This window comes from Chenopodium album, chromosome 9 (assembly GCF_948465745.1).
Source record: "Chenopodium album chromosome 9, dcCheAlbu1.1, whole genome shotgun sequence".
NCBI classification, from domain to species: domain Eukaryota; kingdom Viridiplantae; phylum Streptophyta; class Magnoliopsida; order Caryophyllales; family Amaranthaceae; genus Chenopodium; species Chenopodium album.
In genome coordinates, this window is record NC_137842.1 from 55,495,299 (window position 1) to 55,512,999 (window position 17,701).

Here is a 17,701-nt window from a genome sequence, read left to right on the forward strand (position 1 = left end):
TTGTTAACATTAATGTATCCATACTGTATTTTGAATTGAGCCCTTAAAATTTGGTAATAGGTATTATCACCTGCCCTGCACACCCTCAACAAACTTAATTGTGATAGAGTATACGACATATTCTTGGACCTCAATTATTAGCTTAACCTTTTAGTTGAGTTGGTCCTGTAAAATGGTATTAAAATCCCTCATTTCAAAGTGGAATATTAAGCGCAAGGTATGTGGAGGGTTCATGTCGCATCTACACTTCAAGCCCAATGAGCTTTTATGTAAAGGGGCGTGATAGAGCATACAACATATTTTTGAGCCTCAGTCATTAGCTTAATCTTTTGGTTGAGTTGGTCTTTTAACAAATTCTTATTAACCTGTTTTTGAATAAACTTTCTATTTTGTATTAGTAATCATTTGAACATACATATATATTTCCTCATATCTTGAATTGTCTAATACTAATTGAAGTGATTTGTTTCATAGCTTTTGTCACCCTGAAAGCGGTGGGAGTTGTTCAGGAAAATCCTATAGTCATGGAAAACGGCAAATTGAGGAGAGAAAACTCATATACAGATCTACCAGCAGAATTAGACATCAAAGCAGAGTTAAAGATAGTTGATGATTTATTAGCTTCTGGCATTCAGGAATATAAATTACCTACAGAGATGATCAAGTTAGGCATGAGAAGGTAACCTTTCTTTTTTCTTTAATTTGCTAAGAAACGTTAATTCTTTCCTCAAATAAAAGTGTTATTTTAAAATTTTTGTCCTACATAACTAACATAGCACAATCAAAATCAACACATTTGTGAACCCACTAGTTTAATCATTATTATTATACATATTAAATACGAAATATTAGTTAAAAATGTATAAATAAAAATAGGATTAGATTTATACTCATATCTATTTAATAAATGACTACTCCGTACTTGACAAGAACTGTATACTTTGTATTAGTTTAAAAATAGCTATAGTCAAAGCTAGGGGTGTACATAAAATACCTTGGACCGGCAGGTTCAGGTCCATTGTCGGTCCGCGTAAATCGGTCCAAACCGATCTAGTCCGAGTCTGGACCGGTGTTCACCTTGGGCGTTTATAAAATACCCAGGATTGGAAACCGGATCGAAACCAGATCGGAAGATTCAAGTCCAGCCATTACTATACCGGTTCGCGTAAACCGGTCCAGGTCCAATTCGATTCAGGTTCGGTCCGGGTTTGATCAATGTTCACCCCTAGTCAAAGCAAAAATTTATTGCTTAAAATGATATAGAATTGAAATTTTTGTATATGGTTCTTATTTAATCGGCTAATACTCGGTATAAACTAAGAATAGGACCAAAATGCATGGATATTCAAATACGTATGTACTAACAAAGGTTATGGGAGAGATGGTAGTAAGTACAATGGGAGAAAAATTACCGACCGTCATTATTCGTCCGACTTTCATTGGCAACAGTCTCCAAGAGCCATTTGCTGGATGGATTGAGAAATACAGGTAAAATGAATTTGGAATTTATTTTTCTTTTAGTTTATTTATTTATTTATTATTATATATCTTCATGATCTTGTAAAAACAATGAACCATCAAGCAAAAATGGAGTAATTATTGTCCAAGGAATTTTAACTAGAACAAACAATTAAACAACCATGTTCTTATACTTGATTCGTTCCTGATATAATCCGTGTTATACTATAATGCACATCAAACTTTCCTAACAAAAATACATACAATTTAGGAAATTTTGCAAAAAACCACCTTTTATATGCATTTTTTTTTTTTTTGCAAAGACACACCTTAATCAATTTTTTTTTTTGCAAAACCATACCTTTATGCCGGAAAATAGAGTCAAATCCTTTGACTCTACTTGACTCTATTTTTTGACGTTGACTACGCCATCCGCACTCACGAAACTGGCAGTGGAGGGGAGAAGGGTGGCTAGGGCTATAGAGGAGGGTTTAGGGTAGTCAACGTCGTTAAAGGGGTGTATTTAGGGTGGTCAACGCCGTAAGAAGGGGTGTGTTTATGGTGGTCAACGCCATGAAAGGGTGGTTTTGTGGGTGGGGCTTGGGAGGGAGGTGGTTTCGTGGGTGGATTGGGGCAGTGAACGTCGGAAAATGAGGTCAAACCTCATTTTTCATCATAAATGTATTGATTTGCAAAAAAAATTTGTTTTAGGTGTGTCATTGCAAAAAAAAAAAATTATAAGGTGGTTTCTTGCAAAAAAAATTCTTATAAAAGGTGGTTTTTTGCAAAATTTCCTACAAATTATAATCCTTATACAAGTATATTTTTTTGAAATAAGATTGATTCATAAATAAAAACTTATATGACATCTACAAAGAGATTTAAATTTAATAAATACATGACAATTGAATAAAATAAAAAACGTTATTTCAGCTGAGCTATGATCGTTGTTGCAAATTATCTTACATTTTTCGTACCCACTTTCATAATCTATACTTACAATTCCATCTGTTTTTAAATTCTTGCTCTATTTCTCTATGTGCAGAGTTTAAATAGATTGTAATAAAATATGGAGGTAGTGGTGTAGATGGAAGAATAAAAATGGTTAAAAAAAAAAAACAAAAGTAGTTGAGAGAATTGGAGGTGAGTGAATATGAAATTAATAAAATATGATTTATGTTTAGTCCACTAGTTGAGAAAAATGAATTAAATATTATAAAAGCTTTTCAAATAAGGAAATGGAGAAAATATTTAAAAACAGGCGGAAATGGAAAGTGGAGCAAGTATTTAAAAACGGAGAGAGTATATACTAAAGTAATTATCAGAGTTGTCCCAAATGTACACATTTGCATTCACAACAAATTATTTCCCGCCAAAAGTTTTTTTTTTTCTATAAAATATAATATGATGAAAAAAATAAAAATTAGTGAATATAAAATTATAATAATTTACAAAAATAATTTTTAAATTTTTTTTCTTCTTATGAATAAACATTCGACGGTGCTCGGGCAAGGAACTAGTACTTGTACACTAAGATACAATGAGTGAAAAGGGCCAAGACGTCAAGGTAGGAATGCAAATGAATGATGCAATCTTTAGAAAGTAAAGAAAGTAATAATAATTTGTTTGTTTCAAGGGATAGAAGATAGGGGATAGGATAAAAGAGGGGCGATTTAACAAGTCTTTTATTTGTTTAGAGGAATGAGGATTATGAGGGGGCTATAAGGGGAATAGGAAAGGGAGTTATCCTTCCAAATTAATAACCAAGGGGGATGGTATAAGATATGAAGATTAAATTTAATTGGTAAAAGACTTTGCTACCATTAATGAAAGAAAAATAAGTAGAGAGTGAAGAAATGATACTAAGGGTAATTTTGTATTTTTATTAGTTATTACAATCTAATTCTAACCCATACCAAATAATAAAATACACTAATTTTATCCTTATCCTATCTATCAAATCCACCTTCTTATTGTCCCACTTAATTTCATCCCTCCTACCAAATGCCCTGTAAGGCCGTAAGTTATCTTTTTTGTTTTAATATTTTTTTTTAATAAATGCTATCTTAGGGGGATGGACCCAATGATCTTATCGTACGGAGAAGGACAAATGCAAGGAATTTTGGCAGACCCTAATGGAATTATAGATATTGTAAGTATTCTGACCTCATTATTTTGCACCATTACAAATAAATAAGTTAAACTTTAAAAACTTTGATCATAAATTTCCATAAATTAACGAGAGATAATATAGTCATGTAGGGTCTTATTAGATTATCTCATTGTATATATTTTTAATATCAAATTTTTATAATTTTTACACATATAAAAATAAAGTTATATATTTTAAAACGCGTTTGTGAGATCGTGAAAAGTCAAATGGGCAAAAAAACATATGGATAGAGGGAATCATTCACTTCATCACTTGTATCACTGTATGTCCCTATTCCACCATTTTTTTTTCTTTTTGTTTGTGTCAAATCCTTAAAATTTTTATGGAGGATCAATGAGTGGAGAGATGGTTAAAAAAACATTTTCTATCTTAATCTTGAAAAATATAGGAAAATTCTCATCAATAATGACAACCACACTACCCTTTTTTTTTATTATTATTTTATGTAGCAAAATTAATAAAATTTCTTAAATTTTTTAAGAGAACACTTTTAAGGGTAGGAGAGAGAAAATGAGGATATAAAATTAATGAATTATGGGCAACCAACACCAACACCTACATCCTCTCACTAACACCACCCGCCACCAAGAACATCCACCCTTTTCAACACCACCATCCACCCAATCAACCACCACTAACACCCTCTCGGCCTCTCCCTGAAACTACCACCACACACCTTCCCTCTCCCCAAAACTACCACCACACATGACACCTTCTTGATTTCTAAAACCCTCATCGTCCACTGCTCTAAACCACCACCACCAGGCCACCACTTACCCTCCTCCTTGAAACCAACTTACACCAACCCTATTTCTCCTTGAACCCACCACCACACACGTAAAAATATGAAGAAATTAAAAAAGATTAAAATTAGAAATTATTGCCTTCTCATCATCAATTAGGGGTTTATTTGGTCAAATTTGATTATGAAATCTCTAGATCTAGAGTTTTCATGGTCAAATGTAGCCATATAAACCCTAACCTTGAGCTTTATGGTGGCGTAGAAACAAAACAAAAGACAGAGGAGGAAGCTGGTGGTGATCAAATATGATAAGGAGGGGCGGGGATGAAGACTTTTATGTAGTAGGAGGAAGTGGCGGTGGGCCAATTTAATGAACAAGCAATTATTGGTGATAGTGATTGTGAGGGAGGGGGAGAGAAAATATGGTGGAGGTGTGGAAGTTTTGAGAGAAGAGAGAGAAGTGGTGGCTGGTGAGGGTGGCTTGAGATAGAGGAGAGAAAAAATGTGGTGGTGTACATGGGTGGTGAGACTCGTGGACGTATGTGGTTGTGATAGTGGAGAGAGAATGTGGGTTAGTCTTTTTTTATCGAGGGATGATCAAGTTAGGTCAATAAATTAAATTAGTAACATATATATGATTTTATGTGCTAATTGAATTAAAGTAACGGTTTGTTGGTAAATTTACTATATAAAAAACTTTTATTTTTATTTTTTAATTGTTGCACATGATTTGTAATATCGTTTTTGGCAAAAGTTGCATAAAATAAGAAATGAAGGTCATGTAGTATAAATTAAAATCTTTTACATCCGAGAGCACATATATGTCATACATGTTGGTGCACCTAAGTATGATTTTTGATAGAGTTATGAGAAAGCTTAATTAAATTGATGGGTATACAAGACTAAATATATTACAAGCTAGATTAAAATATTGAAAATTACAGAACTATGATTAAATAGATGACTAGATACGTTAGTTAATATGGGATATACTTTTACTATTAAAGTTAAAGAGCAATAAATCAAAGGATTACAAACTATGAACAATAACTAATATTGATAGTAATGATTTGATAAATGTAATGGATAATAATGATCAAATCATTATTATCATTGTTCATAGTTTCTAATCCCTTGATTTACTCTTTAACTTTGATAGTCAAAGTATATCCCTTATTAATTGTTACTTATTTAGTCATATATTGTACCTATACTAGTCATAGTTTTGTGATGTTCAATACTCTAATATTTACTATATATATGTACTTTTGTATACTCATTAATATAATTAAGCTTTCTCACAACTCTATCATGGTGAGAGTGAGAGATAGCTCTAGTGGTTAGAGTTCCCTTCCTTATTCCAAGAGACTTGGAATCAATTCTCGTCACCCGCTCTTGTGTGTCTCTAAACAGTACACCGAAATAAAAATAAAAACTTTAACATAGTATCATGAGCTATTGATTCATTCTTTTTCCGTTTCCGCTACCACTAACTCATCCTCCCGTTCCATGTCTACACTATAAAAAAAACCTTTGTCGATACCGACAAATTATGGTGACCAAACTTGTGCTCCTTTCCCGGAAAGCAAGTTTCAAACCCAAATCAAAGCTTTCCTAAACTTACAGATTTTTGCTCAACTAATATTTATTTGCTCGTTTTATAATTTTGAAATGAGAAAATTATACTTCCTTCGTTTTTTAATAGTTACAACGCACACTTTTTCACGGTATTTAAGAAAAATGGGACTCATATGGCTTAATATACGTTGAAATAAGGTGAGAGGTTACAATTTTAGTGGACCATGTAGTTTAAATAAGGAAAATAATATAATTTTTTCTTAAAATAAATTTTCAATCATAGCATGTTGCAAGTATTGTGACATTTTCATTTAAGCGATGTGCTGCCAGGACTAAAAAACAGAGGATGATGTATTAAATTAGCAGACAATTGGTTTAAAAAAATACCATTGGGTGTATCTTGCATTCAACTGAATCTAAATTCTTTTAATATTATAATTAGTTAATATATAGCCTAGTTATGTACTATTAAAAAAAATATATCTTTGTTATGTCCAAATGTGGTATCCAAATACGAAAGTCAAGGGGATAATTAGAGATGAAACTATTAACGGGCCAACTCAACCAAAAGGTTAACCTGATGGTTAAGGCCTAGAAATATGTTTTATACTCTATTACGCCCATTTAAACGAGAGCCCCGGTTGGACTAGAAGTGTGGATGCAGCATGAATTCTCTTCATACTCAGCGCTTAATATTCTACTTGAAAGTGGGGGTGGATGAGATTCAAACTCGTGACCTTTGTGTCACGTTGGCTCTAATACCATGTTAAAGGATCAACTCAACCAAAAGCTTAAACTGATAGTTGAGAATCAGGAATATGTTTTATACTCTATTAGAAACAAATAATTAGAGTAACATATAATTACTTTTCTAACAACACAAATTTATTGACAATGTATGTGTACGTATGTGTTTCTAGGTACCGGTTGACATAGTTGCAAATGCCATAATAGTTGCCATTGCAAACCATGCGATTTCAGGCAAACTTGGAGTACATGTTTACCACCTTGCTTCATCAATGGTGAAACCACTCCTATTCCAAACCCTTTTTATGTATTGTTGCAATTACTTTACATTGCACCCATTTAAAAATTCAAGAGGTGAAATAATCAAAGTTGAAGAGATGGACTTCTACACATCATTGGATGAATATATTTTGGCTGGGATGAATTCTAAGCCTTCTAAGGATAAGTTATACAGCCATCTGGTTCGCATAGCCGCTATCTATGAGCCTATAATGTTCCTTAGACTATGGTAAATTCTACAAGCTTTATCTTCATGCTTTTATACTAGCTATTTACATGCTTCGTATATTGATGTAGTTTACTTTTTTTTTTTTTTTTTATTAAAATATATACTCTTTTTTATTTAGAAATTTTGTCAAAAGCAACAATGTAAAACACTATATATATATATATATATATATTGTTAAAACACACCTAATATTTGTGAAAAATTGTCAAGAGCCACCTTTACTCAGAATCCACCCAGTGGCGGATCTAGGATTTCTAAGTAGGGGTAGCGAGCGCGTAGTTGTTTAAGAAAATTTAAAACTAAAATTAAAACCAGACTTTATTTTAGCTATTCATATTGAAAAATTCCCACAAAAATGATTAGCAAAATAACAAACTGAGTGGTTTTATTGATGCAATGCTATGTGTTAGTACATTGTTGTGCTACTTATTAATTGACAATGTGATTTTGGATATGCATACATATGACCGAGAACTTAAAACAATTACTAAGATATATTATACTTATTAAAAATAATTACGATAAAAAACCAGACTTTATTTTAGCTATTCATATTGAAAAATTCCCACAAAAACGATTAGCAAAATAACAAACTAAGTGGTTTTATTGATGCGATGCAATGTGTTAGTACATTGTTGTGCTACTTATTAATTGACAATGTGATTTTGGACATGCATACATATGAACAAGAACTTAAAACAATTACTAAGATATATTATACTTATTAAAAATAATTACGATAAAAAAACTACATAATGGTATGAGGTATCATATTAATTATTTTTAGAAATTGATACTAGTGTTTTTATTCGTACTTTTATTTTAACAAACAATTCATATCTAATTATCATTATAGTTCATAAAATACTCCATAAATCATAGATAATTTGTGAAAATGAAATAAAATTTTTATTAATAAGAGTAATAGAGAATTTTAAATTACTATTAATCTTATTAATGTTTTACTTATACATGTACATTATTATGGTATAAGAAATAAAGTCTAGGGGGGAATTGATTTGGAACAAAGAGTAAGAATAAGTTAAATGTTAAAGTGCTTAGAAAGGGAAAAAAATGAAAAAAAAATAAGAGGAAGTGGGGCTCGAACCCTTGCCGCAAAACACCAAACTTGGGAAATTCTCTCTTACCACTGCAACATTGATAAGCATCTAGTATAAATGTTTAGTACTAAAAATTTTATACCGAAATTCTGGAGGTAGCATGTGCTACTCCTTGTTACTACATGGATCCGCCACTGAATCCACCCATTACCAGCACGTACAAAATCCCAACGTAACCACCTAAGAACTCACCCACTCAACCCAAAACCACCCATCACCGACCTAAAACCCACCATAATCACTTGAAAACCACCCTCTCACCCCATAAAGACCACCATGCAACCACCTCTTCCCATCCCCCACCCTTGAAACCCACTTCCTTCTCACATCTTTTCCGATGGGGGATGGAAAAGGATGGTTACGAGGGTAGGGTCAATTGATGGTTTCATGGGGAAGGAGTCGAGGGTTTAATTTTAGGGTTTTAGAGGAAAGGTTTTCTAGGTATTTGTTGGGTAATTCGAGAAAAGGGAAGAGGTGGCAAGGGTGGGGAACAAAAGAAATGGTAGGGTGTTTAGGGAGAGGGGGAGGGTGGCAATGTGGTGGTTGGGTTGATGAAAAATGGTAGGTATAATCTAGTTGGGAGGGTGGTTGAGTGGATAAACTAATGCATGTGGCGGTGGAAAGTTAGTGGTTTAGGGGGTTAACACTGGAATAGTGGGTCAACGATTATATTCTAGGTTAAGGTGGATCTTGACACAAAGAATTTGGAATCAGGTGTGTTTTAACAGGAAAAAAAGAATAACATTATAAGGTGGGTTTTGACCCAAAAGCAAGGGGGAGGGGGTTTACAAAGTGATTCGTGACATAATTTTTTTTCTTATTTCATTTGACGGAATAGAATATTCTTTTAAATATTATGTATCATCATAGGATTAGTTTCAATGATACACTAGCTACAATATTATATAACTCATTCCTTCCATCATATACTTTAAAACCAAAAAAAGTGTTGGCATGGCTTACTTGGTAAGTTTCTTACCTCAACTCCTAGAGGTTGATCTAAGGTTCGAATCTTATTAGATGAGAGTGCTTGATGTGTACAAAAACAATATATGTTAAAAATGGTATGAAACAAAATTATTAAAAACAATATATATTCACGTCCCTTTCCCTTTCTTAGCATCCCTTGAATTCATGTCCTCGTGTAACCAAGCAAATAATATTGATGCCAACAAGACACAAGGAGGCCACTATCTCTAATATATATTTAATAAACTTTCCCAATAAAATTAAATACTGATCATTGGCATGAATGTTCTGAAATTTTTATTCTATATGCTAGCTGATTTTTTTTTATGTCTTTATTTTTTTTTTTGGCTCAGGTTCAACAACAAGAATACTCAAAACATGTTTGAAGCAATGTCTTCAGAAGAGAAGATAAAATTTAACTTCGATGTGAAATGCATTGATTGGGAAGATTATTTCATGAACATCCAATTACCTGGTCTTACAAAGCACATTCTCAAAAAGAAGCTTCTTTCTCCAAAACTCTAAACAAAGTTAATTAGGTCAATTTGCATTTTTATAAGAAAAAGAATCATTAGAAAACCCTCGTGCCCTTATCATGAAGGAAAAACTCAATTTGCATATACCAAGAAGAACAAAATAATAGAAGAGATTGCCGCGTTCTCTCTCTTCAATTCTTCATCTTATTCTAAATAAGTGTGGTGTTGTTACCATTTGAAAACAATAGCTTTAGTTTCTCTCCTACTATTTCTTTGATGATGCATTTATACATATATAGATATATGCAAAGTATTTGTTTGTTGCTTCCTTTCATTTTCTTGTTTGTTGAATAATTCAAAATGAGTAATGTAAATACTAATAATGTACTATATTAAAAACAAAACTAATAATGTACTACTTTGTATTTGCTTAGTATCTTGCGCAAGAGATGATTTTATTATTGCTTCTTTCTCTTTTATTTTTTTTCCTTTTTTTCCTACTATTATTTTTCAATAAATTTTAGGATTAGTATATTGTGTCATTCTTCAAAAAAGGACACATAACATGTATAATTGGAAATACAGGAAATACATATATGTATAATTGGAAATACATGTATTTTTTTTGTTAAGATAACATACTTATAATATTTGAAAATCTATTTTTATTTTTAAAATCATCCAGAAAATTAAATTATACTTCGTATAATCGAAACTCAAGTAGTCATCATCGTTCTTGATTGTTCATCATCATCGTCCCCAAAATCTTGTAATCAATCAGAACTCAAATCAAAATTCCGACCAACAATTCATCCAAAGATCGGAATGAACTGTGCAATTATAGATTTATAGGCAATTAGGATGCAACGATAAGGGTGCAGAACCCGGTGGCTTTTCGATGTACAAAGGTCCGGCAAAGGGTTCATGAGAGAATACGTGAATATTTGCCGTAGCCTTCTCATTCATCAAAGATTAGTATATATACAAGATTAGAGGCATCTAGGTTAAGCTATGCTAAACTAGGAAAGATATACACTAAATATATGCAAGATAATTACAAAGATTATTTCCATAATCTATCACACCCCCGCAGTCAAAACGGTAGGACTACGAACGCTGAGACTGTCCCGAAAATCATCAAATAAAACCTTGGGCAGACCTTTGGTAAAAATGTCTGCAATCTGGTATCGGTATGGAACATGTAGGACACGAACTTCACCGCGTTGAACCTTCTCACGAACAAAGTGAATGTCCATCTCAATGTGTTTAGTGCGCTGATGTTGAACTGGATTACTAGAGAGATAAATCGCACTAACATTTTCACAATAAACCAATGTTGCCTGCAAAATAGGAAGAAATAGCTCAAGCAACAAATTGCGAATCCAGCAGGATTCAGAAACCACATTTGCAACCCCTCTGTACTCTGCTTCACAACTGGACTTAGACAAAGTGGGTTGGCGTTTTGAAGACCAAGAAATCAAATTATCACCAAGGTACACACAATACCCTAATGTAGAACGATGAGTGTCCGGACACCCGCCCCAATCAGCATCCGTGTATGACACGAGAGAAGAAACAGGAGATTTGTGCAATTGTAAACCAAAATCTGTCGTACCTCTAATATATCGAAGAACGCGTTTTAACGCATCCATGTGCTCAACACGGGGTGAGTGCATAAATAAGCAAACCTGCTGAACTGCATAAGAGATATTTGGTCGGGTAAATGTCAAGTACCGCAAAGCACCACAAAGGCGCCGATAAGAAGTAGGATCGTCATACAAAGCACCCTTCTGAGTGCTCATCTTTCCTTTGGTGTCAACAGGAGTAGGCGAAGGCTTGCAATTTGCCATTCCTGCTTTTTCCAAAATTTCCTGCGCATACTTCTTCTGAGATAAAAATAGACCATTGTTACCTCTAGTAACAGCAATACCCAAAAAATAACTCAGTGGACCTAGATCCTTCATTGCAAATTCAGAGCTGAGCCGAGAAATAATATGTTGTCGGAGAGAGTCCGATGAAGCAGTGAGCACAATATCATCAACATATAGAAGTAGATAAGCAGTATCATTACCATGGCGATAAATGAATAATGAAGTATCAGATTTGCTATTAGAAAATCCAATAGTAGCCACAAAATCTGCAAAAAGTTTGTACCATGCACGGGGTGCCTGTTTCAGACCATATAGTGACTTATCCAATAAACAGACATGATCAGGGTTATTAGGATCCTTGAATCCCATAGGTTGATACATGTACACCGTTTCATTCAAATGACCATGTAAGAAAGCATTTTTCACATCTAATTGATGAATTTGCCAAGACTTAGCCAAAGCAATGCTAAGAACCACCCGAATAGTAGCCGGTTTAACAACCGGGCTAAAAGTTTCATCACAATCAATGCCTTCCCTTTGAGTTTTACCATCACCAACAAGACGTGCCTTATGTCTCTCAAAAGACCCATCAGACTTAGTCTTATGCCGAAAAATCCACAAAGACCGAATTATGTTCACATTCGGTGGTTGTGGAACCAATTTCCAAGTTCCATTGTTAATAAGAGCATCATACTCTTCCTGCATAGCAATTTTCCATTTATGGTCACGAAGTGCATTAACCGGGTTCTTTGGAATAGGTGATATGGAAGTAGTAGTATGATGGGATTGATGTTGGTATTTGGGATTGGGCTTGACGATTCCATGTTTACTAAGAGTAGTCATGGAGTGTGTTGGTGTAGGAGTAGGATAGGAGAAGGAAGAAGAAGATAAATCGGGTGGAATGTGAAGCACCCCCTGCTCGTCCACACCCGCACCAGCGGCCGATGGAAAACCATTGGGCTGGGCAGTGGGCTCGACAGGAATGGGAGCTCTAGCACCATCACCCGCTGGTAACTCGGCGGGGGATGCAGGCAGTGGCACTGGGCCACGCTGAAGGGTGCTGGGAGAGTCCCTACTCGCTGGCAGGGGGGTGATGTGTGGGGGGCAGATGGAGCTGCTGCTGGGTAGGCAGCGTAGTCCGCAGCTCACCTGCGGCCTGGGCTGGGGTGCCGCAACCAGGCTGCGGTGTAGGCTGCCTAGGAGAAGAAAGTGGCGAAGGCATAAGCTGCTGGGGGGACTGATTTGCGTGGGGTGTATGAGTAGGACGGTGATCAATGCTAGCATCAAAATTATGTTGAAGCAATGGATGAGAAAGAGGTCCTAAGCTATCACCCAAGAAATCATAAGAATGGGGTTGTGGAGAATGAATTTTAGAAAATGGGAAAACCGATTCAGCAAACCAAACATGTCTTGCAATTATAATTTTGCGACTCGAAATATCATAACACTTATAACCTCTAGGATTGCTTGGATATCCAAGAAAAACACAAGGAGTAGAGCGCGGTTGGAGTTTGTTAATTTGAGTAGAAGAGAAAAGAAGATAACATAGACAACCGAACACCCTAAAATGAGAATAGTCGGGGTGTTTTTGATATAATATTTGAGTGGGAGACTTATAATCAAGAATTTTTGTTGGCAAGATGTTGTGTAAATAGGTAGCCATTTCTAAAGCATGATGCCAAAAGGAGGGAGGCATAGAGGCATGACATAGGAGAGTTTGAACGATATTATTAATAGTCTTAATTTTACGTTCGGATTTGCCATTTTGAGGAGAAGAGTATGGACAAGATAACCGGAAAACTTAACCATTCCATGTTGTGACCAAATTTAAGAAAATGATCATTTTTAAATTCGGTTCCATTATCACATTGGAAAGCTTTGACCTCCCGTTCAAATTGAGTACGAATATAAGTTCTAAGTCGAAGAAACAAGTTGTAAACTTGAGACTTGGATGCAATTGGAAAATTCCACAAAAAATTTGTGTAATCATCAAGAAAGAGAACATAATATTTGTGCCCAAGAGAGCTAGATACGGGAGAAGTCCACAAATCACTATGAATGATGTCAAAAGGCATAGTAGTATGAGATTGAGAATCGTAAAAAGGCAATTTTATTAATTTTCCCAAAGGACAAGAATGACAAATATCAATATGAGCCTTATTACATTTTATCAATTAATTACTATGCAATGAACCTAAAATCGCATTTCCCGGATGACCTAAACGGGAATGCCACACACTTGGAGAGACAACTGCAAAAGCGGATGGAGAGGAATAAGAAAGGACTTGACGATCCGAGAAGAAAGGGTAAAGATCGCCACTGCTATCACATCACACTATTTTGCTCCCTGTCTGCAAATCCTTCACAGAAAACCCAAAAGGATCAAACTCAATGGAAACACTATTATCAGTAGTGAATTTTCGAACAGAAATAATCTTTTTGATAAGCTTTGGGACATGAAGGACATTTTTGAGTTGAAGTGTGTTTTGATTAAGAGATTCGTGACCATAACCTTGAATTGGAATTTTGCTACCATTACCAACAATAATAGAATTATTACTGTTTTTATGCAATTGAACATACGAAGACAATTTACCTTGGGAATTGGTCATATGTGATGTAGCACCGGTGTCCATGTAGTAGTTTTGATCCGCCATAGACAAGGTATGCATAGCTTGTTCAATATTAGTCGGAACATAACCTGGAGAAGGAGGGGCAGCCATGTAGTATGCTTGTTGAGGTCGAGGTCCGAGAACACCATTCTGATTCGGGAATTGAGGAGTGCGAGAAGTTAACTGAACTGGGCCTTGGCCTTGAGATGGATAAGGACAAGGCGGTGTGGCCCAAGGAGCATGACCCCAATAGGCCCAAGGGGGAAACATCCACCCTTGCTGCTGCTGGGCCGTGTTCTGTTGCGATGAAGGAGCAGAGGCCCCACGCTGTTGCTGCTGCTGGGACGATTGCTGCGAGTTCCGGCCAGCACTTCCGGCACTCTTGCCCTTTCCGCCTTTGCCTTTGTTGTTTTTCCGGCCACCACGTGCCGGTGAAACACCCCCACGAGTGGAAGATTGCTGTGAGGAACCACCTTCCCCGTGAGATTGCTGTGAAGAGGCTGTGTGCACAATATGCGCTTCTTCACTCGAATCCAAAACATGGTCAGACATATTGCCCTGCTCTTCAAGTTCTAGCATAGAACAAAGAGTGTCAAAGGAAGGCAATGGATTGAGGTGTCGAACGGATGTGCGAAAGGGCTTATACTCCTCCGAGAAACCTTTCAACAATTGGAGTGCCATTCGATTATCGGATACCTTATCCCCTACGTTTTTCAAGCCATCAACAAGAGACTTGAGACGAGAGTAGTATGGTGTGACTCCTTCAAACTGCTCCAAACGAGTATTAGTAAACTGAGCATCTAATTGCAGGGCCCTAGCAGATTTATTTTTGAGGAAAAATTCTTCCAACCTTTTCCACGCATCAATTGCTTTATCATCAAGGTCGATGATTGAATCCATTAGGTCAGGAGAAATGGTTGCATAAATCCATTGGCGAACAATGTCGTCAAGGCGCTGGGTGAATGCCAGTTCAGCAGGGGTAGGTGTGGTGGTCTTAGCCGAAGGATCCACCGGTGGTGGAATTATGTGCTCAATTACCAAGTTCCCACGGCAGTGAAGTTGGAAGAGAGTCGACCAAGTGTTGAATTGCTTGCCCTTATAATCGAGAGTAATAGGGATGCAAGACTTGATGTTGTTCACAAGAGTAGCAGGATGAATTTTGCTTGATTCAGCCATGGAGGACAGAAAGAAGAGAAAGAGAGATAGCGGAAGAAGTGAGAATTAGGGTTTTCAGGAAAGAAACCTAGTCTCGTGATACCATGAGAGAATATGTGAATATTTGTCGTAGCCTTCTCATTCATCAAAGATTAGTATATATACAAGATTAGAGGCATCTAGGTTAAGCTATGCTAAACTAGGAAAGATATACACTAAATATATGCAAGATAATTACAAAGATTATTTCCATAATCTATCAGTTCACTGCGGCAGATTAAGGTTTCAGCCCTTTCAAGCGTATTTTGGGTGCGTTTTTAGAGCAGTTTTGGTGCGTTTACCGGCGTATTTCAGACGACTTTACTGGGAATGTATTGTTCAGTTTTCAAGAGGTTTTTAAGGCAGGCGTTTTTCTTCTTCGGTAGCAAATTTGTGAATCCGTGACCCATCAATCTGGTTGTTCATTGCCTCATTGGCTAGCTATTGCTTATGTTTTGGTGCAAGGGCTATTGAGAATACATTAACAATGTTTGGGAATGGGTGGATGAATGAAGAACATTGACGAAGAGCAGTTTTAATTGTGTGATTTTTTTTGGGTAAATAATTGTGATTTTTTATTATAAGTATTATTATGATAATTAATTAACAGTATAAAAATAAATTTTCATCATTTATAATTATGTATTCCTAAAAAAATTCATGTATAAAAAAGAATAAATTTATAAATAATGGACATTAAAAATAATTCAAAATGAAAATAAAAATAAAAATACCATATGCAGGCCTATTAGATTTCGCCATGTCAACATTTTATGGTGTCATTTTTAAAGAATGACATTGTAGATTTTTATAGATTGTAGCATTTTAACTTTTACGTAGTTTATCAACTTTGCACTGGTTGAGTAACATATCATATTCTCCTCTTGTTAATTAAATAGATTCTCCAAACCAGTACAACTTCATTACATTGTGTTTTATATTAGCATGAATTTTATTTGCAACTACATAAATATTAATTTTTTTTTATGAATAACGGGTTACCTCTTCTTTGAAAAATTTTCATCATTGATGGCCATATAGTCAATAACTTGGTGGAATTACAAGCTAGCTTATTCCATCCATAATGCTGCTTTATTCTTTCAAGATATATGACAAATAACTTAAATCAATTGTCCAAGTTTGATTTCTTCATCTGATTTCTTTGGTTCCTCGAGTTTTTTTAGCTACTTTGAACTTTGATACTTTTTCCAAAATGGCATCTCGTTCTTTATTGATATCTGACAGAATGAGTGCAACACGGATTTCAACACGATATACCTTTATTCTGTTTGCTAGATCAAGGTCTGCATCAAACGTTTCTCCACTGAAGCACAAAATATGGACCATCATAAAAACACCACAATCAAGGGTGTATTTTAAAGATTTCCAAGAGAACTTTAAATCATCAAAGTCATTAGATAATATCACTTCAAATTTTCCATGATTAATTCTGTTCAAGAACTTTGACATCCTCTACCTAAAAGAATAGTTATTTTCCACGCATCAAAGTCATAAGCTAATATCTCTTCAGATTTTCCATGCATTTACTTTTGATGAATAATTATTTACTTTAATTATTTATTTGATTAGGGAAACATACCATAGTAGATGCAACACTTTTTAGTAATATAATGAGTTTCCTCATACTCTCTGTTATCCAAGTACTATATGCTCTCTTTCAAGAAATTAACCACTACTAAACTATAATGGTTATGCAAACCAATCGGAACAAAAACATGTCATAATAAAAATGCAATTTTTATTATCCTTGGAATTTTAAATCATAATAAATTGTATTTCAAAATATTTAACATAATAAAAACTAATATACATACCAACTCAGCACAGAAAATTTTCTCTTTTGCATCGCAAAGACATATCCAATCATACCAGGCTTGATTCAACTCAGTCAAAGTTGTTCTTGGTGAAAGTTTTTCTTGTTTTTAGAAGGTTTTTGTGCTTGTGCTTGTGAAGGGTCTTGAGATAGCAGAGAAATCTCAAGAGGACTATGTTAAAACGGAAAAATAAGATTATTTAAATCTAGAAAAATGCATATATATTTACACAATTATCCATATTGTATTTACTTTATAAATTTCTTATTTACTTTTAACACTAACTCTTTTGCTTTATAAAATGAATTTTGTAAAATAGAAAACTTAAACTAAATAATCAAGATAATATACATACAAAACATGATAAGTAAAAAAACATGTTATTCATTTAGATCATATGTTTTTATCAGGTATTCA

At 34.7% G+C, this 17,701-nt stretch overlaps 1 protein-coding gene across 1 annotated transcript; it reads right to left on the minus strand.

The window, feature by feature from the left end:
• Positions 1 to 13,973: 13,973 nt before the first annotated feature.
• On the minus strand, positions 13,974 to 15,431 carry LOC145557749 (uncharacterized). The gene has a single exon (XM_081618920.1). The coding sequence runs from the start codon at positions 15,429 to 15,431 to the stop codon at positions 13,974 to 13,976; it is 1,458 nt and encodes a 485-aa protein (XP_081475046.1).
• Positions 15,432 to 17,701: the final 2,270 nt, after the last annotated feature.

Excerpts from the sequence above, each read along its gene's own strand:
- LOC145557749 (XM_081618920.1), bottom strand. The coding sequence starts at position 15,431 with ATGGCTGAATCAAGCAAAATTCATCCTGCTACTCTTGTGAACAACATC.